Source organism: Cynocephalus volans, chromosome 11 (genome assembly GCF_027409185.1).
Source record: "Cynocephalus volans isolate mCynVol1 chromosome 11, mCynVol1.pri, whole genome shotgun sequence".
Taxonomy (NCBI): domain Eukaryota; kingdom Metazoa; phylum Chordata; class Mammalia; order Dermoptera; family Cynocephalidae; genus Cynocephalus; species Cynocephalus volans.
The window spans coordinates 98,664,442-98,688,795 of NC_084470.1; the positions used below are offsets into that span (position 1 = coordinate 98,664,442).

Sequence of the window (24,354 nt, forward strand, 5' to 3'; positions counted from 1 at the left end):
GAAGTGAATCCTAAAGATGATTCCATTTACACAACTTCTTGAAATGACAAAATGTAGAAATGGTGAACAAGTCAGTGGTTTCCAGGGGTGTGCGGGCGTGGGGGTGAGAGGGAAGTGGATTTGGTCATGAACGGGCACCATGAGGGGTCTTTGTGGGGATGGAAATGTTCTGCATCTTGACTGTATAAATGTCAATACCCTGGTTGTGCTAGTGGGCACAACCAGTTGTGTAGTTTTGTAAGAAGTTGCCACGGGGGGGAACTGGGCAAAGAGTACACAGCATCTATGTTATTTCTTACAACTGCATGTGAATCTACAATTATCCCGGGATAAAACAGTTTAATTAAAAGAAAAAATCAGACACAGAATACCACAATCCCGGTCTCTCAGCTCCCAGGTTCCTGCCTGCTGACCACACGTGAGCTCTCATTGTGTGGGTCACCACGCTAGGAGTCTTCAAGCTTGCGACCATTGTTTCTACTAGGTCCCGGTGACAACTCCAGCTGAGTCTCTCCACAAAACCTACAAACTGAGTTTGACATCAGGAAATGCTGGAGATGGGAGCGTGAGGGACGCTGGCTGCATGAGAGGGTCCATCAGCCCCACCACCATCCCATCAGTACCTCAGGGTCAAGCAGACACTGCGCTTAGCACGGCCAGTGTCCGGGCTGCTGCCAGCTCCCTGCCTGAGACTGCCGTCCTGAAACCTCTCCTGAATGGATTTTGTACAGCTGCCCAAGGAGAGGCCGTTTAGCCACTCCTTCTGTGTCCCAGCCCTGGCAACCTGCCCGAGGCCAGAGAGTGGGCCGAGTCACTCAGCAGGGCCCACACCTAAGATGCTTCTCGAGGGCTATTGTTTCATTTCTTAAGTTAGGTCACAGACCTTAGGGCAGCCCGGCCTCCTTGGACACAGACAGAGTGACACTGACACACCAGTTCCTGCAGGACAGCGGTTCTTTTCAGTGCTGTGATGGTGTAAAGATGTTTGTGAAGGAAGAGAGGACACAAAGGCCTGTTGAGGTCAAGGTGTCAGGGACACTCCTCTGGAACATAGTTATTGTCACTTGCGGGTTGCAGGGGAGGAGACAGGCACGTGGAGCAGCTGAGGCTGAACCCAGGTGGTCTGGGCTCTAAGCCCAGTGCCCATTCCTGGGGCCTCTGCAGCCACCCTGCCAGTTGCACTGGGCAGTGTTCAGTCTGCCCAGCCTGTGCAGATGTTCAGAGATTCTGCTTGGGGACCTGGATCCTGGGGCATGGGGAGGGTCGCTGGGACTGGGCAGAGGGATGAGGCATTTGTACGATGTGCCAGGCTGCTTCTATCCTATGCGTCCTGGGGATTTGTGCAGGCTCCTGCTCCCAGCCTTCCACGTGTGGGTCTGAATGTGCGTGTCTGTGTGTGTGATGTGAGTGTGTCTGTATATGTCTGTGTGTATGATAGGAGTGTGTCTGTGTACATGTGTGTGCAATTTGTGTATGTCTGCACATGTCTGTCTGTCTGTGTATCTCTATGGGGTGCCCGTGTCTGCATCTGTCTCTCTGTGTCTGTGTCACTTTCTATGTGTGTTTAAGTGTGTTTCTGTGTCTCTGTGGATGTCATGTATGTCTGTGTGGTGTATGTGTCTGTGTGTGTGCCCTGCTGGTTGTGTGTCTGTGGGGGTATGCGTGTTTGGTCTGTGTGTCTGTATGCATGTGTGTCTCTGTGTGTCCCTGTGTGCGTGTCTGTGGGAGGGGACATGTGTGCACTTGTGTGCGTCGTGTGTCCCTGTGCATGTTGTCTGTGTGAGTAGTGGGAGAGCCCAGCCCGGTACAGGGCCCCGTGACAGCCCCAGGCGGCCACCTCGGGGCGCGGCTGCCGCTCCTCCCCGCGGGCCGGGCACACGTGGGCCCTGGGCGCCGCCTCCCCGCACCGCGCGCCGGTCCCGCGTCCCCACCCACCGGGCCGCCCCCGCCGCTGGCCGGCCGGGGATAAAGTGGCGGCGCAGACGCCGCGCCCTGTCGCCGCGGAGCCGGCCGCGCGCAGCTCGTCCCGGCCCTGGCCCGCCGCAGACGAGGACCCGAAGCTCGGGAACGCGACAGCGGCGCTCGCGGCCCCGGTAACTGCCTCCGGTCCCCGCCCCAGCCCGCGAGCGCGCCACCAGGGGTGGGAGCAGCCTCGGGTCCCCGGCACGCCCGGCGTGGTTCCCCGCGCCCCCTGTGCACGAGCGTGTGCGCGTGTCCGTGCGCGCGCCCCCGGTCCCTCGCGCCGGCTCCTAAAACCAACTTGTCCTCATCAAGCCCGTCCCTCCAGTCCCCGGTGCAGAGACACCGGGCGCGGCCCCCGGGCTCTTGCGGCGTTTCCGATGACAGCGCGGGCTCCGTCCCCCGTGCATTCGGGGACACGCAGGACGCAAAGTTTGTCCGAAGCCCGAGGCGACTGTGCCTCGAGGGCCCGCGTGTGCGTGTGCAGGTGGCGGCGCGCGCCGGGCTGCAGCGCCCCGGGCGGCGGCTCCGGGTGTCCCTTCCCGGTCCCTCGGTGGTGTGCTGGGAGAAGTGGGGACATGAACTAGTGGTGACAGCCGCAGATAGGAGATCCCCGGAGAGCCTCGGGGGGCGCAGGGTGGGCGACAGGGGCCCGGCGCGGCTCGAATGCCGCCCTGTGACCGCGGAGACGAGCCGGCGGTCCCTGCTCGCCTGGCTCTGAGTCTGAGGCTGTCGCGGTGGTGGAATGCAAAAGCCAGGACGTAATGGAGACAGGTCTGTCACTGCGCCTTTGGGAATTAAGACGGGGAGAATGATTGGAGTGTCACCCGCCTCATGACGGTACCCCCCGAAACTGTGCCTTGGAGGTTTTAAGAGAGATGGGTCTTCCTGCAGCTGGGTCTTTGTACCCATAGAGCTGACTATAATTTCAACTTGATTACAGCTAAAATAGTCTTTAAGATGAAGTTTCCTGAAATGATTTAGAATAAACACAGATGGGAAGGGAGAAAAAAACTGTAATGAAGCACTTACAAAATAAAGTGAGCATTTTCTTAAGAACAAATGGGATTTTTCAGTCTTGGAGAGGTTTGCAAGAAATGTATGTATTTTTTAAAAAATCTTTGAAATGGAGGTTTTTTTTAAAAGTGCTTTTTAAAAAAATGTTACTGACTATGAGCAAGGCTTTCCTCCCCTGTTGTACGTATTTTTTGCTGTATTTCTGACTTTAGAATATGTCTGCCTTTCTCTCAAGGACTTGAAGACCCTTCCACAATGCCCGAGGAAAGTTCTCCCAGGCAGACCCCACAGAGTGTTCCGTACCAGGACCTCCCTCACCTGATCAATGCAGATGGACAGTACCTCTTCTGCAGGTACTGGAAACCCACGGGCACACCCAAGTAAGTCTTCCCAGAGTGCTGCCCAGGTGTGCTGGGGGACCTGGGCACCTGTTCCTCCCCCTCTGTCTTCATGCCCCGTCTCCTGCTGGGCCGCTTTCTCCATGACCTACTTCCCATGCCATCTGAACGTTCGGCCTAGCAGTGCTAACAAAGCTGTGATTTATACTTTATCATTTTTTTAAGAGGCAGGAGTTCTCTTTTTATTATAAAACTAGGATACAGATTCTACCGTATGGCAGTTTTCAAAAATTCCACATGACTTTATTTTTTGTACTGGAGTTGATTTCATGTTGTACAGACCTTCATTTAAAATCAAACCCAACAGTTAAAGAGAACCTCTTAAATGGATAAGAAAACCAAAATAATGTATGTTATATGTATGTATTAACCTTTGCTCTCTTTTCCTGCTTGATTCTGAGCTTCAGAAGATGACATACATGTGTAGCTAGTAAGAAAGGGGTCTGGGTATTTCCTTCTGATTCCTTGCCAGCTCGATTACTTTGTACATTTTCCATCAAGGATTTGTCTTGCTATTAGAATCAGGCTTTGGGACTACACATAAGACAGCTGGTCTCCTGCTGTTCCCCTCCTCTTGGATGAAGCAGGAAAACCCAGCTTGTTTGTATCATTTAGGCAAAGATATTATTTGTGGTAACCAATTGGCCTGGTGACAAGTGAACGCTTCCTGTTCCAGGGACGCTTTACCTGTTTCCTAGGCCTCTTGTCTCTGCTGTGTAGATTATGTCTCCCTTTGCGTCTCAGCAATAACCCAACCCTTTTACAGCATAGCCATAAGATTTCTCCTGTATCTTCAACAAGGTGTGTGTAATCCAGGTACCTGCACATTAAAAATGCAGAGATATGGACTTTTAAAGACCTGGCTTAAAATCATAGCTTCCAGGCAGCTGTATAGACTGGGTATCGCTTTCTCTCTAATGTGTTTCCAAAGTGAGTAATGGGCTTAGAAGAGTTCCCACCAGTTCTGGCAATATTTTTCTTAAAGGTTTCTTGGAGAGGGGAGGGTGTCTGTGGGTGCATGTGTGTTTAAAGGAATGGGGGGCTATTGAGCATTATGCTAATTAATCACTAACTCTCCACTGTGACTTAACTAGCTGTAGAACTACATATTATTGGTAACAAACTAGTTCTAACAAACTAGTGGTATACGGTGAGTTATTTGATCAACATAAAGGAAGAAGACAAAGAATTGGAAGTTGAAGTTTTTAATGTTGGAGTCTCAGAGTTTGGGGGCTGTTGGCTGCACAGTGAGGTTGTCCTAGTTGGAAGTCAATAAAATAAAGAGGCCTGCAGTCCTCCATCAGGGGAGGGGGCTGTGAGCGGTTGCAGCGGCCAAGCCGGCTGCCCTGCCTGGGCTGTGGGCAGCTTTCCCAGCCCCGCGCTGGAGCTGCGGCCCAGGCGCCCTCCCCGATTCTGGCCTTTACTCTAGTTAGAGTCGGCAGCCTGCCGCCCGAGTTTCAACCGAGCTCTCTCTCTGCAGCCAGGGTCCACCCTGTGCTGTATGCTGATAGGAGTAAGGACAGGAGTGAATGGTTGAGGCAGATGAGCCCTAGGATTTGGAAGAAACATGTGGAACTGGAAAAAGTGAAGGGAGAAAAAGTCCAGGGCAGGAGCATTGAAATAGGAATAGCAACAAACTATTCAGACACAGATGCTGGCATCTGTGGCTCAGTTAACACTTTCCACAATGTTACGGACATTTTGTGGAAGAGGATGAGGAGGTCAGATGACTGGCCAGGGTCTCATGGCTCGCCCAGGCCACCTGGTTCTAGAGCCCACCACCTCCCTGTTCTGCCTCCACCCCCTGGAGATGATGCAGGTCAGTGTACCCCCTTTTGGGGTTGGGAGGCTCCTTTTGTCAGGGACAATCTTTAAAACATTTCACAACCAGCTCTGACCAATCAGAACAAAGCTGGGTGTTTAGAGGCCACTGCTGGAGACAAATGTTGAGGAGGTCTTGGGGGTCCTGGAGGAGGGGTCTTGGCAGCCAGAGTGGTGGGGAGGCAGTGGGGACGCAGGGCAGAGATTTGTGCCAGCTGGCATGAACACATCTCCATATGCTGAGACCAGCTGCTCAGCAGGCCTGCCCTCCTGCGTGGTCTAGGAGACCCCACACATGATTGCCCGCACACCAACATCCCTTCTAGGAAGAGGGAGAGGACCTCAGATCACCTTGGGCCTCAACCTATCCCCTGCAGGCTCTTTCCCCCGGTTAGTTAATGTAATCCGGCCTCCCCTTGTGTAATTGTGCCTCATCCAATTAGGAAAAAGACAGAGGAAATGGGAGAGGAGAGAAAGAGGGGGCTGCCCCTCCCACACCTGCTCTGCCCATTGTGGGAAACAGTGGTCCAAAGCACCTGCTCTCCACCTGCTCCTCTGTTCTTTCTCACACAGGCCCTCAGGGCCTCAGAAGCCACCCGGGGTCCTGTGGGCCATCTTATACATGGGGATCACGCCTGCCTTTGTTAGTTGGCACTGATTTGGGTTGGTTTTCCAATCAATAAGTTGCATCCAGCTCCTTGGGCCTGCCCAGAGGGCCCTGTGGGATATTATGTCCTCAGATAACTTGCTGGGTTCCCAGACCCACTCTGCAGGTGGCTCAGAGCAACGCCCAGTTACAGGTGTCAGCTGCAGGCTGGTAAACCAGCTTAACCTGCTTTATGGACACAAATTATGTCTTAATGCCAACTCGCTCAGATTGGACACTGAGAACGAAGAAAGCATTTCTTGGGTTAGTCATTATAATCTATGTGTACAAACAGAATGCCGTCTTAATGATGCAGGCCAGAGTCTCAGTATTTAGTCATTATGAACCAGACAGTTCCTATCTCCATTTGGCAATGCCAAGGCAAATTCATGATCATCTAGTAGTATTAATGGTAATAACAAATATTATACCATGGTATAGCAGAATTATCTCATATTAATTGAGTGCCAAGTATGTTCTGGGGTCTGGACTAGACCTTGTACCTGTCTGATCTCATTTTATCTTCTCATCAATCTGTGAGACAGATATTATTATTATTATTATTCCCATTTTCCAGATGAGGAAACAGAGGTCCAGAGTTATAAAATACCTTGCAGAATATGACCCAGCTAGCAGTAGCTGCATTTAGTCCAGATTTCTCTGACTCCAAGTCAATAGCTCCTTTTGTTTTTTTTGGTGGCTGGCCAGTTCAGAGATCCGAACCCTTGACCTCTGTGCTGTAACACCATGCTCGGAGCTCTAACCAGCTGAGCAAACTGGCCAGTCCAATACCGCTTCTTAACACACCTCCAAGCAAAAGAGATTTTGTCTTTACAGGTAGTGTTTTCCTGATAAACTCTTACATTTTGGGTGAGGGTAAAGATCACTTCCTAGGGTGAAGGGGAATAGAATAATTAATTCTTCCTAACTGTTTGCTCATAATATATGAAAAGTGGGAAATAGATTAAAGATGTGTATTTGTTCAGAAAAAGAAAAATCTTGTTATGCTCTGGGTGACTGGCTGCCATATCCAGATTCAGTATCTCAGAGTTTTGAAACACTGCGTCTTTAGCAAATGTCCACTGATGATCTGGGCAGGGTAATGGGACTGGCCCATCGATGGGGTTGAGTTGTTTTGGGGGTTCTTGAGCTGGGAGGTTCATGGTTGCTCTTGTGCTTCGAGGAATATTTAGCACCTTTTTATTCAGTCCGCCGGTGACCCTCAGTCCATGTAAAGGATGACTTTAAATGAACGGCTGAATGTTACTCAGCCATACTCAGAACAGGCGCTGCCCATTCACCACCCCCCACGTGGTGAATGACTGAATGATCCTGTTGGGGTGGGGGTGGTAGTGGTCTGAAAACAATACTCAGTCTGATGACTTAGACTCCAAAAAAGGCCCCATTCGATTCTGCATGGCCAGGCAGGCTGGAGAGCATGCTCTGACCCGGGCTGCCTGTTAGCCCCAGGCATGAGCGATGGGACGCTCAGCAGCGAGGCCCGTCGTGAAGCCGGTGCTGAGAAGAGCAGCGCTGAGTAAGTGCACCGCGCCCGTCCTCCCCACGGCAGCCACTGCTCGCTCATGTGCTTGGTCTGCTGACTAGCCCTTTCACCTGTGGAGTGGACAAGCTTCCCTTTCTGCAGCTCCTGTTATGTAGCAACTGTTGCATTGAAGGAGCTGTCTCAAAGCGTGATTGTCCCTTGCCTGCACAGGTCCTAAGGCACCCTGGGGAAGCGAGCCCACTGGCCATTCCTGAGAACTGGCCTTCAGCAAGCGGCTCATCTTTCAAGCCTCTATTTAGCATTTTGTTCCAAATTCCCTACATTTACAGACTTTCCAGAACACGAGCGCTTCTCTGGATCTTGCTGGCTCTGCCTTTTCCTTTTTTGCCTCAGACTTCAGGAACGCAGCTTCTTCCCTCCACTGACCCTGCATGGTGCCCCAAGGCCTCCTCCTCTCCCCCTTCCAGCTGCACCAGGCTGAGCTGCCTCGAGGCAGGGTGTAGCCCACGTGGTTTTCAGGATTTTCCTGTTGGTGACATGGAGTTGGGGGCTGCATTGGGAACATGGCAGGGGATGGACTGACGGGGTGATGTAGCATGTTTCTGGAACCTGCCCAAGTTCCCAGAAACATGGCCATTGTCCGTGGATCCAGAATGAAGAAGCCACAGCCCCCCACTGCTGCTGTACCTCTTGTTCTGCCCCGAGTGGTGGTCGGCTGATGGACCCCAGTTCAGCCCTGCCCTTTCCTGGGCTACGTTGATCCCTTTCTCCATGAAGCCCTCACTCTCTCTGAAGTGCTGGGAAGCCATTCTCCCCAAGGTGAAATATATTTGAGTGGTACATAACACCCTCCCTTCCCGCCACCCTCTTAATGTCCTCCATGCGTCAGCCGCCAGCTGCTAGGGTGTGGTACCTGTGGCCCCAGAAGATAAGGCCCTTCCCGCCATCTGGACCAGACCACAGAGATGAAGAATTATCACCATTTGGCTGCTGGCTGGACATAACTTTGATCCCCACTGCCTTCTAGAAATTTTGTTCTCAAAGATCAGATACCTCCCACCCCCCACCACTTAGGTTTTCTAATCAGGTTGTAAGCCAGTTGTTTAGTGTCTTCCTTTTCCCCAGCCCAAGGTGATGCTCGGTGCTCTGGGACATGTTCTGCAGGCTCTGCTTATCACCTCTGAGTGTGTAAAGGAGCATGAAGAGACGTTTCCATCCCCTGTGCGGCCACTGCTGGCTCCTGCGGCCCTCTGAACATGTGCCACCTGTAAATCACACAACTTAGCTTGTCCCTCCAAGTAGCCAATTGAACCCCACGCTGTTGGTCATCCATGGGTATAAGAATGACCTTGCTCCCATCTCAGGTTCCCCTTGGACCTTTGCCCCGATTTGGGGGAGCTGGGTCAGCTCTTGGGTGCCCTGGAGCCCGCAGCAGGCAGGCTCTGTGGGTCCCCTCTGTGTGGTTGTCTCACTCGGCCTGAGCCAGGCTCCGACTCAACAAGTCTGTTCAGCAAACACTTCTTTATTGATCCACGTCTATGTGTTCCAGGCATGGTGTTGGGCACCAGGGTGGGAAAAGGTGGCAAAGACCAATTTGTCTGATGAAAGGGTTGGGGTTGACAGACACATGGGTAATTATAACTTGATGTGGCAAGGACCTAAGACAGAGCTACCGTTAAGCCTTGTGGGGCTGTTGTGCAAATTAGAGAAAGGTGCCCTTCCTGGCAGATGCGGCCCCATGGGTTGGTGAGCAGAGCATGGGCTGGACTCCAGCTCCACCTCACCCTTCCGTCCTGTGTCCTTGGACAGTGTTCCACCTTTGAGAAGGGTGTGCCAGGGCAGGGGAGCCAAGCAGAAAAGCATGAGCAGCAAAGTGGGTTTAGGAGCCGCAGGTCTGTATCTTGGACAACCAGCCAGGTGGAAGCATTTGTAGAAGTCCAGGTGAGAGGTGACCAGCGGGGAGTCACAGCAGAGGCTTAGCACAACATGGCAGCAGGAGACGGGAAAGATGAAAGTTGACCGTGCCTGATGATGGATGTACGGTGGAGGGAGGGAGAGGTTGACTCCCAGGTGTGTCATGTGACAGCGAAGGAGATGGTGCCACCAAGTGCACCCAAGGGCACGGGGAATGTGGTGTTCTTTGTAGCACACCTTCGCACGTTCTGTGCTTAGAAGATGCAGAGGTTGCTTTCTGACAGCGAGGACATGTGGGATCCCCAAAAGTTATGGGGCATTCGTTGGGGAATGAACCAGTAGGAATAAACCAGTAGGAGAAAAGGAGGAGAGGGACCGTGGGCTCCCACAGCCGGGGGCAGCCACCAAATGCTACCAGCCAAACCCTCATTAATATTAATAAGGAATGGCTTTCATGGAGAGGGGAAAGGAATCACTACACTGTCTCCCATAACAGAAAATCAGAAAGTAAGCACCTTTGACTTACATCTGTTGTTTCGTAAAATTTACCCTTAAACACTGAGGAAGTGGACCTACTGTTCTCTAAGACATTATTTTTAGTTAAGTTACCGCCTTTTAGTAACACCTTTATATTCTTTTGTCTATTTTAAGTTTCCAAAAGATTTTTGCCTTGTATGAGGCTATTATTTCTCCTTCTGATGTTTCTGCCTTTGTGATAGCATAGCAAACTGTCTTGTTTTTAAATAGGGCATTTCTTTGGGGCTTTTTATTTTTATTTTAAGACTGTTCGAATAGCAAAGATCTTTTGATGGCAAGAGGAAAGGCCGGCTGCTATTCTTGCAGTTGATTTTTCGAACAGCTTCGTTAAGGGATAATTTCTTCCAGTTGCTATAAGAATGTTCTGCAGATACAAATCTGGCTTTGTTTTGCAGTGGAGTCTAAGAAAAAAAAATAGCAAAATAAGCTGCTTCCTGAATAGCAGCCGTTGTCCACCACTGTCTATTCATCGGCACCTTTTAGGTTTAGATCTTAATCCCAGATGCACTTTGACCACGAATGCGAATCAAACTATTGTTCATCGCATAAACAGAGGAAATGGTCGTTAGTGGTGCAAATTTTTACAGCTGAGATTACAAGGTGACCCTTGTCCCATACTTTAGGGTCATCCAAGGTTCTTGTTGGTAGGAGGCTCTCTTCATTTCGCACAGCCTCGCTCATTAACAATGGGGGTAGGGAGGCTGCGCTGGTCACTCAGGGAAACTGGGGGTGACATTGTTCTCTCTGTGTCTGTGGGCTCCAAGAAGAGCTGTGTGCTGCGTGCTTGCCCGGGTGCCCATTTGTAGCCCTCTCCTGACACGCTCCTGCTGACCACTTGGGCCTTTTCTCAGCGGTCTACAGCTGTCTTGTGTATGGGGACGAAGGCACGCCTCACCTCCCCTGGGGACATTCAAACGAGGTGTTTCTCCTAGTTCTGTCAACATAGAGGAGGAAGGAAGGACAGAGGAAGGAAACAAGGGTTGGAAGAACAGGACTTAAGCACTAAGGTATCTTTAGAGAGCACTAGCTCTCCCTAACCTTGGGGATTTCCAGAAGGTTCATGGATTGTTTTAGGGGGTTAGAGCTTGTGGACCTTTTGACGTCATGGATATGAGAGTACCTGTACTTTTCTGGAAAGGAAGATGAATCACAGACTCCACCAGACTCAAAGTGGAGGCTGTCCATGACCTCCAAGCTCTGTGCCGACCGCCTCATTTTGCAGGTGGGAAGACTCGGGCTCAGCTGGTGAGACTGAGCTCTGCGGCCACCTGGGGCTGCGGTGGCTGGAGGACAATCTCCCGACCCTGCGCTTCTGCTGCTCCATCCGTGCTGTTTCTCAGGAGTTGCTCTGACCCTCTTCTCAGTCAAGTTTGTTAGCCCTTCCCGCTGGGGATTCGAACACGAGTCCAGTTTGGGGCAGGGCTTGGAGAGGTCCTAATCCACCAGTTCCCTGTCCCCAGAACCCATTAGGCCATGTGTCCGTCATGGTTCTGTTTTCAGTGTTAGAAGCGTGCAGACGCCTGCGTGATGCCCAAGGAGGCTGGGTAGTGAGGGGGGGCACTTTCGAAGAAATGGCCAGAGACTGATTTAGAGGACCCAAGAGACAGAGTGAAAAAGAAGAGAAATTGAAGGAGGAAGAGAAGCCCAGGAGGCCTCCAGGACGATGAAAGCCCGGGGAGGGTGGCAGAGAGTGCAGGACCTGAGAGAGGAGGAGGGGATGAGAAAACGGCACAGGCATGTGGCCTCTGGCTGATGTCTCCTTGTGCAGCAGTCAGTTTTCCCAGGCCATTACAGCCTCGTGGGTTAGGAAAGCGCTGCCTGCAGACTGCTGAGAAGTTTCGCTCTGTGTGTCCTGTTTGGTCAGTTTTGAAGAAACATGTTTCAGGGCCATTGTCTCTAAGAGAAGCAAGGCCACTGGTGAAGGGATACCATGCATCCTGGAGCTGGATGCCAGGAGCAACCCGGGCAGCACAGTGCTGCGGGGGCCACGGAGGGGCCACAGAAGGGCCACCTAACTAGTCTCCATGTCACGTTTCCCGTCTTTAAAATGAGGCACAGTCGCACTTTCCCCGTGGGGTGGTGACCAGGGGAGACAGGAGTGTTGGGACAAGGCCTGGCTGCTGGTGGGTGGGGTTCGAGTGGGGCCCTTCTTACCCCTGGGACCTCTCTGGCCCCCTCCTCTGTCCATCTAGGGGCTCTGAGGAGTGGCTGCCAGCTCCTTTGTTCCCACGTTGTCCCTTCCATCCTGTGCCCTCGCAGTAGCACGACCTGGAGGGAAGCACACACGGCTGTGACAGTGCTGCCTCTGTCGCTGTCCTGCACACTGGGCTCTGGACTTGCCCTTGTCTTCAGGTGTTTACTTCTTTTTCTTAACATTTAAAACTCAGCTCCATGTCAATGAGATTTCAAACTCCCAGATAAACTCCTACAGATGCCGGGTACTTCTTTTACAGAGTAAATGAAACAGCCACAAGGAAGCCGGCCGTTGGTGGTGAAATTCATTTTCAGATAACACATAGTCAGGGTGATTAGACACTTTTCTTTCATGCAAAACCTCAGTGACAGTATTTGCAGTATAACTTTTGAGTGGAAGGAGAACTGGGCAATCCTTAGCTATTACTGCTGGGAGTCAACTCAACAAACCTCAGTAAAGGCATCCAATCAGTTTCCAGCAGTCTGTGGCTTAAGGCATTTCAGTGTGTGGTGTGTACTTCTCCTTTGGTCCTAGTTGTGTGCCAGGGTTGTGTGGAAATGCTTGTGCTGCAGGAATGAGACTGTTACTGCAAGCGCCAGCCTGCCTTCAATAGGTCTGGAGTAGGCAGGCAGTTTGGGTGTGTTAGGATCTGCTGCTGTCACGTAGCCCACAGTTCTGTGGGACAGCACACTGTGCTGGGCTCAGCCAGGTGGGTCTTCTCCTGCTCCAGGCTGAGCTCCCTCATGCACCTGTGGTCAGCTGCTAGATCTGCTGGCCCTTTCTGCAGGCCAGCTTGGGGCTTGCTGGTCTTGGATGGCTTTATCCACATGCCTGGATGTTGGTGGGATCTCCTCGGTTCCTCTCCATGTGGTCTCTCAGCCTTTATCACACTAGCCCAGGTTTGCTTTTAGGGTGGTAGAGTTCCAGGAGCAGCAAGACAGCAAATGCCAATGTGCTGTTCAAGCCTCTCCTTGTGTCAAGTTTGCTGTGGCCGGAGCAAGTCAGGCCAGCTCACAGGCAGTGTGTGAGGGCAAGTCCATGGAGCAAGGATGGCAGAGAGAGTATTTTGAAATCTACCTCATGGGGAAAAGATCTTTGTGCTAAGAGTCAGGCCACAGTTAAAGTTTTATTACTGCCTCTGCGTTAGACAAGGTGCCATCTCGTAGACCTTCCAGACCTTCCCAGAGGTTTTGCATTTTATGTAACTCTGGGCTAGTTTGCATGTTATGGTAGCGGAACAACCTATGAGCTTCTCCAGGCAAAATTCATATTTAGCTTTTATTCTGTCTTCTCCAGTGCTTGCCTCTTGTATAGTTTCATGCCTGGCACAAAATAAGGGATGAGACCATGTTTGTTGCATGAATGATTTCCCTTTCTCATATTTAAAGTGGTATGACTGGAACAGGGTGATTCTTAAAGTCCCCAGCTCCAAGGTTGTCTAGGAAAAGAACAGAAGCATTCTCACAGGGTGTGTCTCAGAGGGGTTAACTTTTCGTGCAGGAAATGGAGCACCTAAATGCAGAAGTATCACTGAAGGGGTTAGTAACACCTAGAGTAAGAATATTCCCTGCAGGTAATCCCTTGAGAAACTATGTGGCCATGTTTCAGTCAGTTTAACTTTAATGTAAAATTCCACATGTGGAAATGCATCTGCAGGTGGGAGCTGCAGTGTGGCAGGTATTTTCCACTTCAGCAAAGTATAGATGCCAGAATCTGGAGGTGGGCTCTGCTTCCATTTTTGATGTGGGGGGATGGTTCAACAGGTATTAATTGAGCCCCAAATGTAAACTCAGCACTGTGCTAGACAGCAATAGAAGGCCCACAAATAGCCTGCATTCTGCTGCAGGAGGGAACGCTTGTGCACAGGCGTGGAGGTGGGAAAGGATATGGAATGGTTTGAAAACGACAGGGAGTCTTTGGAAATTGGAGTCCAAAGTGCATAGCAAAAATGAGTTTGGAATGGCTGGTTTAGGAGCCTGAATTAGAATGAGTGTTATATTATTCTGTTAGGGCCACTATGACAAAATGCCACAGACTGGGTGGCTTAGGCAACAGAAATTTATTTTCTCACAGGTTTGGAGCCTGGAAGTCCAGGATCAAGGTATGCAGGGTTGGTTTCTCCTGAGGCCTCTTCTCCTTGGCTCATAGACTGCAGCCTTCATGCTGTGTGCTCACATAGCCCTTCCTCTGTGTGCCCTATTCAGTCCATAAGAGCAGTATTTGACTTGCTAAGGAATTTGGGCCTCATTGTGTTGGCTGGATTGAGAACCATTAGAGAGTTACGGTCACATGGGGTTGGTTATTGTTTATAGTCTAGAACATCACATCAACCGGGAAAACCTTCCAAGGCTTCCTGTGGCTGAATTTCTAGACTTAGATGAGGATCCTGCCTTTTCACATCTGTGCTCCTCTGTAGCTTTATGGTGAATGCCCCAGCCTGTATGAAGCTGCCCTTTGCCTTGATGGCTTGTAGGGTTTGCCCTTTGCCTTGATGGCTTGTGTCCGAGATCATTCCATCTGAGCAAGCCCTAGTGGCCAGCTGGCACAAGGGTAGCAGCAGACTCAGATGGGAGCATGCCAGAAATAAACTGTCCTTACAGAGTAAGGGCACTGTGCAAGCCCAGTCATCACCTTCTTTGTGGCCATACCCCCTTCATTCTTGCTAATTTTTGTTCCCAGGGATATGACTCATCATTGGTCTTAATCAGACGTGGCTATCCCATTCTCCTTTCCCAGTGCCACTTGTAGCTAGGGCTGGCTATAGGACCCAGTGATGTGCTTAGGGATGGGCAGGTCCCTATTGTGAGTCAGTAATTAGTAGATTTCCCTTGGGGCTTTTGGGAGGGAGACTATCTCTCCCTCATTCCAGGAGCTAACGCTAGAAATGTCAACCCTGGGCCTGCTGGCAGCTGTCTTGAGACCACAAAGGGGAAGCCTGCCTGAGAATGAAACCCACCTTGAGAAAGCAGAGCTAAGAAGCATTGAGAGGGAAACCAGGTCTTGGCCACGTTGCTGACTCCTAACAGGACCGAGCTTAGCAGTCACATGGGCCAGCAAGCATGGGCAGCATTTCCTGTCACAACTGAAAGAATCATCATGACTCTGTAAATGGTCACATTGGAAGCTATGGTCATGTTGGAGGCTGTAGACATACTTTTTGATAAGAGGTAGATTGTGGAGCAGAGAAAAAAGCAGAGTTTTCAGAGGTGTCTAAATGAGCCAGAGTAGGATTAGGAGCCATTGTAAAGCGAAGTGTTGAGTTACAGCCCCATCCTTGTACGTCTTTAGGAGCCAAGAGACACCTCCCTTCTCTCCTCTTCACTTACAGAGGCCACCAGCGAGATTCACCCAACAAAACTCTTTTAAAATGCAAATATTAAAATTTTTCCACCTGAAAACACTGGAGAAAGAAGAGCAAACTAACCCTAGCACAGGCAGACGGAAGGACATAATAAAGATTACAGCAGAAATTCATGAAATAGAGAACAGAAAAACAAGAGGGAAAATAAACAAAGCTACAAGTCAGTTATTTGAAAATATCGACAAAATTGAGAAATCTTTAGTTGGGAGAAGACTTGAATTACTAGAATCAGGAACAAAGGAGACATTACTACCGATTTTTCAGAAATAAAAAGAATTATAAAGCAATACTGTGAACAACTGTATGCCAATAAATTTGATAACTTAAATGAAATGGACAAATTTTTACAAAGATGCAAACTACCAAAACTGACTTGTGAAGAATTAGAATATCTGAGCAGACTTAAAACAAGTAAAGACATTGAATTAATCAGCAAAAAACTACCCATAAAGAAAAGGCCAGGCCCAGATGGCTTCACTGTTGAAATCCACCAAACATGTAATGAAGAATTAATACCAATTCTTCACAAACCTTTCCAAAAAATAGAAGAGGGAATACTTCTCAATGCATTCTAGGTGGCTAGTATCACCTGTATACCAAATGAAGACATCACAAGAAAAGAAAACTACAGGCCAATATTTCTTATGAATATAGGTGCAAAAATCCTTAATAAAATATTAGAAACGTTAAAAAATTATACACCGTAACCAAGTGATATTTATCCCAAGAATGCAAGGGTGATTTAATATCTAAAAATAAATTTAGTGCAATGCACCAGATTAGTAGAATAAAACACAAAAACACACGATCATCTCAACAGATGCAGGAAAGGTATTTGACAAAATTTAACACCCTTTTATGAGAAAAACGCTCAAAAAGTTAGGAAGAGAAGGGACCTTCCTCAGTCTGATAACGGATATTTACAAAAAGCCCAGAAGTAGCGACATACTCACTGGGGGTCTTCCCCCTAAGATCAGGAAGAAGACAAGGGTGTCAACATTGTACTAGAGGTTCAGTGATCTCAACCATGTTAAAAATAGAACCATGGAAAAAAGACTAGAACTATAAATAGTGGTCATATCTAGGTTGTAGAGTTGTGATGGGTGGTTTTCATTTTATTCTTCAGACTTTTCTGTATTTCCAACATTTTCTAAAAGCAGTAGTTTGGGGAAAAGCTTTAGAGGACATTATCCCTGAGCCATGTCTCGAAGGATGATGGGACTTGGACAGAAAGGAAAGTGTGTTCCAGGCAGAAGGTCCAGGTGGCATCAGAGGCCTGATGGGGAGCACAGAGCCATGGCTGGAGCACAGGGCACGAGGCTGCTCGGGCCTCACATACCTTGTATGGACTTTGATGGGAGCGTGGGGCAGCTAATACAGGGAGAAGAGTGGAGACCCCAGTGCTGAGACTGATAGCAGATCCAGCATCAGAAAGTGTGTTAAGGAGAGACCAGAAAGTAGTAGATAGAGATGAGGGACACTAGGAAAGGACATTGTCACAGAAGAAGTAGTGGGAAGCTGTGCGAGAACAGCTGGGTCAGCAGCTGGCCTGGAGTCTCCTTCTCTCCCTGACCTGGGCCATCTCAGCTGCAAAACAGCAGGGAGTGTGGGAGGAGGTTGCTGAGGGAACGGCCATCACAGCACTCCTTCCTGCAGCTGTTATCAAAATGATTTAGGGACATCCTGGAGAGAAAAAGGTGTCGGATGTCAGTGGGCCTCCAGCTTCCAGGCCCCAAGCAGAGAGGGCCTGGATGTTCTGCAGCATCCGCAAGGGAAGAGAGAACTGTATAGGTATAACTGTCCATCCATTCATCCATCCACTCAATCCACCCACCCACACACTCACCCAATCACCCACCCACCCACCCACTCATCCACTCACCCACTCACCCATCCACTCACTCACCCACCCAATTATCCACCCATCCACCCACTCACCCACCCACCCACCCACCCATCCGCCCAATCCACCCACCCATCTGCCCACCCACCCACTCACCCATCCACCCACTTACCCATGCATTCATCCACCCATCTACCCATCCACCCATCTATCTATTTGCCCATCTACACATCTTCTACCCATCCATCTACCCATCCACACATATACTCATCCATCTATCCACTCATCCACCCACACACCCATCCACCCATCCATCCATTTACCCAGCCACACCTCTTCTACCGACCCATCCACTCATCCATCCATCTACCTATCCATCCATCCCAGTTTCATTCAATAAATATTTACTGAGCACAAACTCTATGACATGCCTTGTGCTGGGCCGTAGGGTTAGAGAAATCATTAAAACCCCATGGTCCCTGCCTTCAAGGGCTCATAGTGTAGGGAGAAAGGCAGGCAGGCCAGTCACTAGTGCACGTGCCAGGGTCTGGGGTCCAGACCAGTTGCTTTGCCTGGAGAGGCCGGAGAGCTTCTCCAGAGGAGACAGAGGAGGGGATGCTCACAGTCCCATGCTCATGCCCTGCCTGACCACTCAGTGCATTCAGAATTCCACACACCAGATCAAACGTGGGCATTGTCAGCTCTGTCTCCACTGCAGCCCTAGCCGAGCGTTGGGGAGAGAGCCTGGATGATCTCTGTGACTCAGCCTCAGAGGGCTGCAGGGAAGCATGTATTCCTTGAATAAATACGTGTCTTTTTAGAAAGTCTTTTGCAACCAATTTTTATTTAAGTCTGTATCACCTTTGGAAATGGGAAGGAAACTAATCTTAAGGAAGGCATAGGCCTGTGTCTGACATGTTGCTAGATACTTCTTTGGCTTTACCTCCTTGAATCTCACAACATCTGGGAGCTGGTTAGCATCATTCTTGCTATGTTATTGCCATTGAAACTGAGTCTCCGAGAGCCACATGCTAATAAATGGCAGGGCCAGGATCTGAACCCAAATCTGTTTGCTTTAAAAGCACCATGGTCTCTCCAACACCCAGCTGTGCCGTGTGAAACATTTACTGAACCATGCTTATAAGTCAGCTGTGGGTACAGATGCTATTTAATCCTCACAACACCTCTGGAAGTTGGGCATGATAACCCCATTTTACAGATGAGAAGACTGAGGCTTGGAAAGGCTCAGTGGCTCTGCTGAGGTCCCATGGTTAGGAGTGACAGGCCTGGGGTATGAGCCTGAGGTCCCTGCTCTGTCCACCCTCCATAGGTGCTCAGCTCCAGCATCCACTCTGATTATGCCACCCTGGCTGTGGCGGCCTGCTTGGGTCATAGCGCAGCTTCAGAGGCCGACTTGTGTCCATACGATTGTGACCATTTTCCTTAAATTCATCACTCTGCACTCATCTCACCTCTCCTATATTCTCGATAAATTCCTGATCGTCTATTGCCATCCGCTTGGCATTTCACTACCCAGAAGAACTTGGAGCCATCTGCAGCCTTGGAAAGTTCACACTGTTCTCCTTCCAGGAAAAATTATTGTTATATAAGACACAGCCCCGCTCCCTCTTACGGGAAGGTCGGGAGCCACTCTTCAGACTGAGGAAGCTCCCTGCTAGCTCTACCGGTTGGCTTTCATCCAGGTCCAAAATTGCACTGCAGCTGCCTTAAACATCCTGCCTTGCAAAGCCTTTGAGAAGAATCTACATGCTATTCCCGTGTCCATGTAGATCCAAGATCCCCTGCCTTCCGACAGAGTCTGTGTTGCCTGCTTTGTCCTTTGTCCTTCGGGTGGGGATGGGGTGGTCTCCAAGGGCCAAAAGTGTCTGCAGATCCCCCAGGGACCCTCATCCACTTCCTCCTAGTGCCTCTCTGGAGTGGCGGGCCTGGCCCAAATGTTGCTGTTTCTCCCTCACAGAACAGGATTTTCCTCCACGTGCTTGTCTTAGGTTGTTTTATTTAGTCATCAATAAAATTGGCTCTATTTTTTTGTGAACATGTTCATTATAAAACGTCAAGAAATTAAAGTAGGAAGAAAGGAGTACTGACCACCCCAGGACAATTATTAACACGCACAGACTGAGAAGTTGAAACGCACCCTAAAGATGATCTAGTTCAATCCCTCGGGTCTACAGTGGGGAAACTGAGGCACAGATGATGTAGGCTCACTCATTCTGTCGTAGAGATCTAAATGGCAGTGGCTCAGTGAGCAGGCAGCCGGCAAGCGAGAGAATGATTGTGAGCAGAGGTGATCAGCTGACTCTGCCAGGGTGGCCAGGTGGCCGGGATGGCTTTGAGCAGAGGTGACATTTGAGCTGAGTCTGCATGGGACCCTGCTGGCCAGTGACAGACTCAGGCCTGGGACTCCACCTCCACCTCACCATCCTGTTCTTCTCTGCACTTTGCTAGCCTTGCTGGCCATGGGGCTGTCTGGCATCTCACCTCGCCGAGAGCGTGCTGGAGGTTTGCCTCCTAACCGACCACCTCTCATTCCAGTAGTTTCTGCCACATGGCTCCAGATCCGCTTTTCTAAAACCTTGGTTGTTCACATGCCACCTTTGTGATTTTCACTGTGGCTATTTTAATTTCATATTATTTTTTAATCAACTTGCTTTCTTTTATACTTTAAATGTATTCAAAGAAGAAACTTTATTCCAACAAAGGAAATGGAAAACCAGTATCAGATGCTGTAAATAGAAAGTGACCACAAAAGAAAACAAAACCATGGTGCTAAATTCCAGCTCTACACTGGGGCTTGCCAAAAAGCCTAGAGCCTGGGGCCTTTCTCTGTCCTGAAGATGGAGATGAGCTAGTGTTCGAGAGGTGTTTAAGACAGATAAGCACCTAATCGAGTCTCTTTCTCTTACACACTCAGAGGATTGGAATGGGATGAACTAGTGAAAAATAACATTCTCATGGTGTGCTTTGATGTTATTTAATGCTGTGACACCAACGTGCATCCCACGCACGACAAGCTGTGGGAATCTTACAGGCTGAGTGACTGTTCTGCACGCCCAGGATCCATGACACCAACTTGTAAAGGCTGACGCTTGCCCCACCCCCACCCCGCCACATGATAGTCTTGCTCTCTTCAATTTTTCCCCCGACCTACCTGCATATCTCCATTCAAAAGCCATCCTATAAATGAGTGTGCTGTTCTCTTTTCTATGAACATGTCTGTGCAGTAAAAGCATCCATATGGCATGAGCTCGTCTGCGCTGGCTGTGGTTTGTTGTGAGGCCGGTTGGTGCCTAAGAGAATTAGAGGGAGAAGCTGGAGGCCAGAGCACCCCCTTCCTTAGGGAGGCCTGGAGGTGGGCACCTACTATTTGGAACAAAAGCAAACACGGGCCCTTCCCTATGCAGCAAAAAGAGGCTCAGGCTTGAAAGACAGAGCTCAGAACTCTTCCACAGAAGCTGAGCCAGTCACACCAACATCTGGCCCCGTGGCTGTCCTTTTCTGGAATCTGTGAATGGTTGTAAAGCTCTTCATTAATGGACCATCCTAAAAGTCACACCACGTGCCTTCCACACACCATTAGTGATTTCCCAGAAGGCCAGTTCCAAATATTGATCTGAATGTGGCCTCTGAGGAACCCTTTGGCATAAGAGCCTTTCAGCACCGCTGGGCCCTGACTGGCCCAGAGGAGGCCTCAGAGGAGGTGATGCGTGTTAACGACGGCCTTAGTCTCTCGGCTGCCACAATACAGAACTGCTTTCTGATTAAAAATAAATCATTCTTGGAGGTCGCATCCCCAAAGCATAGGAAGTTATTTTGAGGCAGGCGATATCTGGTGTTGGAGGAATAATCATTTCCATGAAAGTTTCTAACCTAGTTTATGTAAGGCGGTTACCCATCTCCCTTCGCCGGAGCTAACACATCTCCTGCACCTCCAGGAGATTATGAGAAAAGGGAAAATGTGGAGAGGCTGATTAAGCTTAATTAGGAAATCCAGGGTGTCAGTTTTGCTCATTATTACATTTTGGGCGCCAGGACTACAGGGCTGCTAATTGCTTCGGTGGGCCCCTAGGTTTTGGTCCTGTTTGTATTTTATTGGCAGTAACCAGGTATGCACCTAAGTGCGTGGAATTCTCTCTGACCGATCTCCTGAACCTTGTGTCGCTTCAGCTCTTGAGCTCCAGTGTCTCCAGCACTGCAGGAAGCACTCTGCACTGTGAGGGGTGAGGTGGGATATCTCCATCGCTTACCACCACCTGGCCAATATTCATGTGCTGATTCCTGTGGCTCTCAACGCTAGACTGCAAAGTTCCATACAGGCAGGGACCTTGGCTAACTCAGACATGTCCCCAGAGCCTCACTCAGTGCCTGGCCCAGACAAAGCATTCAGTGGCTCTCTGTTAATGACGAAATAAAGGGCCAAGAGCTGTGAAGGCCTCAGGCTGGTGACATGCAAGCACACCTCCTGCTTACTCCTGTTGGGTGATAGCTATGACCGCAGCAGCCTTCTGGCCACTTTCATGGGGCTTCATCCTTTTTAGGAAAAAAAAAAAGTAAATATGATATTACATGTATTATAAAATACATATAATGATATATTCATTATATTATAAAATATTTTAATATATACGTATACACATATATATTTCTTAAAGAAAATGGGTGCTTTGGGAACTCTTCTGGAACCTTGCATGCCTCTAAACTTTACTTGGAAACACTTCTCCTTTTAATTAGTAATGTTGCTCGCCTCTTCTCTCTGATCTTTTCCTCTGCTGACTTTTAAATTCAAGTATAAGGTCCTTCTCCTGGAGCTGCCTAGTGAGCTCGACGGGATCTGAACTGAGCTGCAAGGAGGAAAATGCTTTTGAAGGGATTTCTTGTGAGCCGCAATGATCAGCCGTCTCAGGGGTGAAGCTCACGCTCCCAGCCTGTTACCGGAAAGTTCCCAGGCCAGCTGGTGGGTAGGTCTCACTACCACACTTGGCTCGTTAGGGATTTTGCTTTGAAATGGACGTGAGAACAGTAAGATCAGTTGTGGCAGGAAGACACATAGCGAACCACCTGGGGACCAACATGGAAGCTGTTTCCTGTGGTTGGGGTAGCCTGGCATGGCTCACTGGCAGGAAGACACTTGGTGAGGTGGTGATAACAGGAGCAGCTTTATTAGTGTGTTCTATGGCATTCAGCTCTCACTACAGGTCCTATTGTTACCCCACTCAGATGAGGAAACAGAGGAGTTCCGTAATTCCCCAAAGTCACAGAACTAGGAGGAAACAGCCTGGATTTGAACCCAGGCCAACCGGCTCCTTCGTATGTGAGGGTCTTATAAATGACAGTCTGCGTGTGTTAAGATACAGGCTGAGCACTGTAACAGAGAGACCTCAATCCAGTGGCTCTCACAGATGGAGGCTTATTTCTCTTCCACTTAGCTCTGAGGTGAGTGGTGCCCGCTGGCAGGACCCTCTACTCCACATGGCATTCACGGACCCAGGTTTCTCCAGCTTGTTGCCCCATACCTCTTAGGGGTGGCCCAGTGACCAACGCTGGCCACTGCCTTCTCTGCATCCCAGACCATGGGCAGGAGAAGGGGAGTGAGTCTAAGGCAAGCAAACGCTTTTCAAGCAGGCGTCGTGCGAACTGCACATGTCACCCTCCCTCGTATCTACCAGTGTAACTTAGTCATAGGCCGCACCTAGCAGCCAGGAAGGCTGGGAACTGTGGTCTCAGTCTGGGAGTCTACATATACAGCTAAAGTTCTGTCACTGTGGAAGAAAGGGAGTGTGAAGTTGGGGCAGTCAATCTGCAGTCTTCTATGAAGACTGCCCCCTCTTTCCTGAATGTTCATGCCACTAGGAAAGTGGTATGTGTATTCATTATTACCATGCAGACATGTGGTCATCTATTCATTTAATAAATATTAAGACCTCCCTTTGGGGGTTCTTCTGTGGTGAGCTGTTAGGGGGCTGCCAAGAAGCCTGATTCACATCTCTGCCTGTGACACAGCTGGGAGCTGAGACAGTGGCCATGAAATAGGAAGGAGGAGAGAGCATTGATTTGTGGATCTCATTGATTGTTCAACCTTGTTTATTTACACACGTTCTAAGAAGTCTTGTTCTAAGAAAAGACTTGAGCTAGTACACTTGTAGTAACATACAGTTGGCAAAATGCCATTCATATGCATAATCTCTTCCAGCTTCTCACCCACCCTAAGGAAGGCCGGGTAGGTCCAGAGAAGTTCCATAAGCACTAGAAATCACACAGCTGGTGTCTTAGTCCATTATCTGCTGCTATGACAGAATACTGCAGACTGGGTAATTTATAAAGAACAGAAGTTTATTTGGCTCATGGTTCAGGAGGCTGGGAAGCATCTGAACCAGCATCTGGCAAGGGTCATCCCAGTGGAAGGCAGAAGGAAGTGAGCTCATGAGACAGACAGAAAATTGGGCCAAACTCATCCTTTTACGAGGAAGCTACTCTCAATATAACTCCACTAATCCACTTATGAGGGGAGAAACCTCGTGATCTAATCATCTCCTAAAGATCTCATCTCTTAATACCATCACAATGGCAATTAAATTTCAACATGAAGGGCCGGCCCGTGACTTACTTAGGAGAGTGTGGTGCTGATAACACCAAGGCCACAGGTTTGGATCCCTGTATGGGGATGGCCGGTTAGCTCACTTGGGAGAGTGTGTTGCTGACAACACCAAGTCAAGGGTTAAAATCCCCTTACCAGTCATCTTTTAAAAAAAATTTTTTTTTCAACATGAGTTTTAGAGGGGACATTCAAACCACAGCAGCTGGTACATGATGGGGGCAGAATTCAGAGCTACTATTTTGGCTTGTGTAGAGGAATGGGCAAAGCACAGATTCAAGGTCAGGTAGGTCCAGATTCTAGTTCTGACTCTCACCTCGTGGAGCCTCAGTTTCCTCATCTGTGATATTGGTGCTACGAGCACTTGAGTCAAAGGGCTGTTAAGAGGTTCTGCTGAGATAATGGGTTAGTCTTTGGGGTGAGTGGACGCTCTGCCTTCCCCTCTGGTGTCTTCAGAGCCCCTGACAATCTGCACTGCATATCTGATGATATCTCAAGGATCCTGAGAGAACCATGAGTCTGTAGGCTCAGCAGCTGGGCAGTGGCA

General features: G+C 49.4%; 1 protein-coding gene across 3 annotated transcripts in view; it reads left to right on the forward strand.

Annotated features, from left to right (window-relative positions):
* Window positions 1–1,949: 1,949 nt before the first annotated feature.
* Window positions 1,950–24,354, forward strand: part of MGLL (monoglyceride lipase) — a 122,250-nt gene continuing 99,845 nt past the window's right edge. The window contains exons 1-2 of one of the 3 annotated variants that reach the window (XM_063114647.1): window positions 1,950–2,093; window positions 3,212–3,356. In XM_063114647.1, coding sequence (XP_062970717.1) covers window positions 3,232–3,356 — 125 coding nt within the window. In that variant the 5' untranslated portion in view covers window positions 1,950–2,093; window positions 3,212–3,231. Of the gene's footprint in view, window positions 2,094–2,472; window positions 2,734–3,211; window positions 3,357–24,354 lie in introns of those variants that run through there. The other 2 variants (XM_063114648.1, XM_063114646.1) reach the window with 2 other exon arrangements.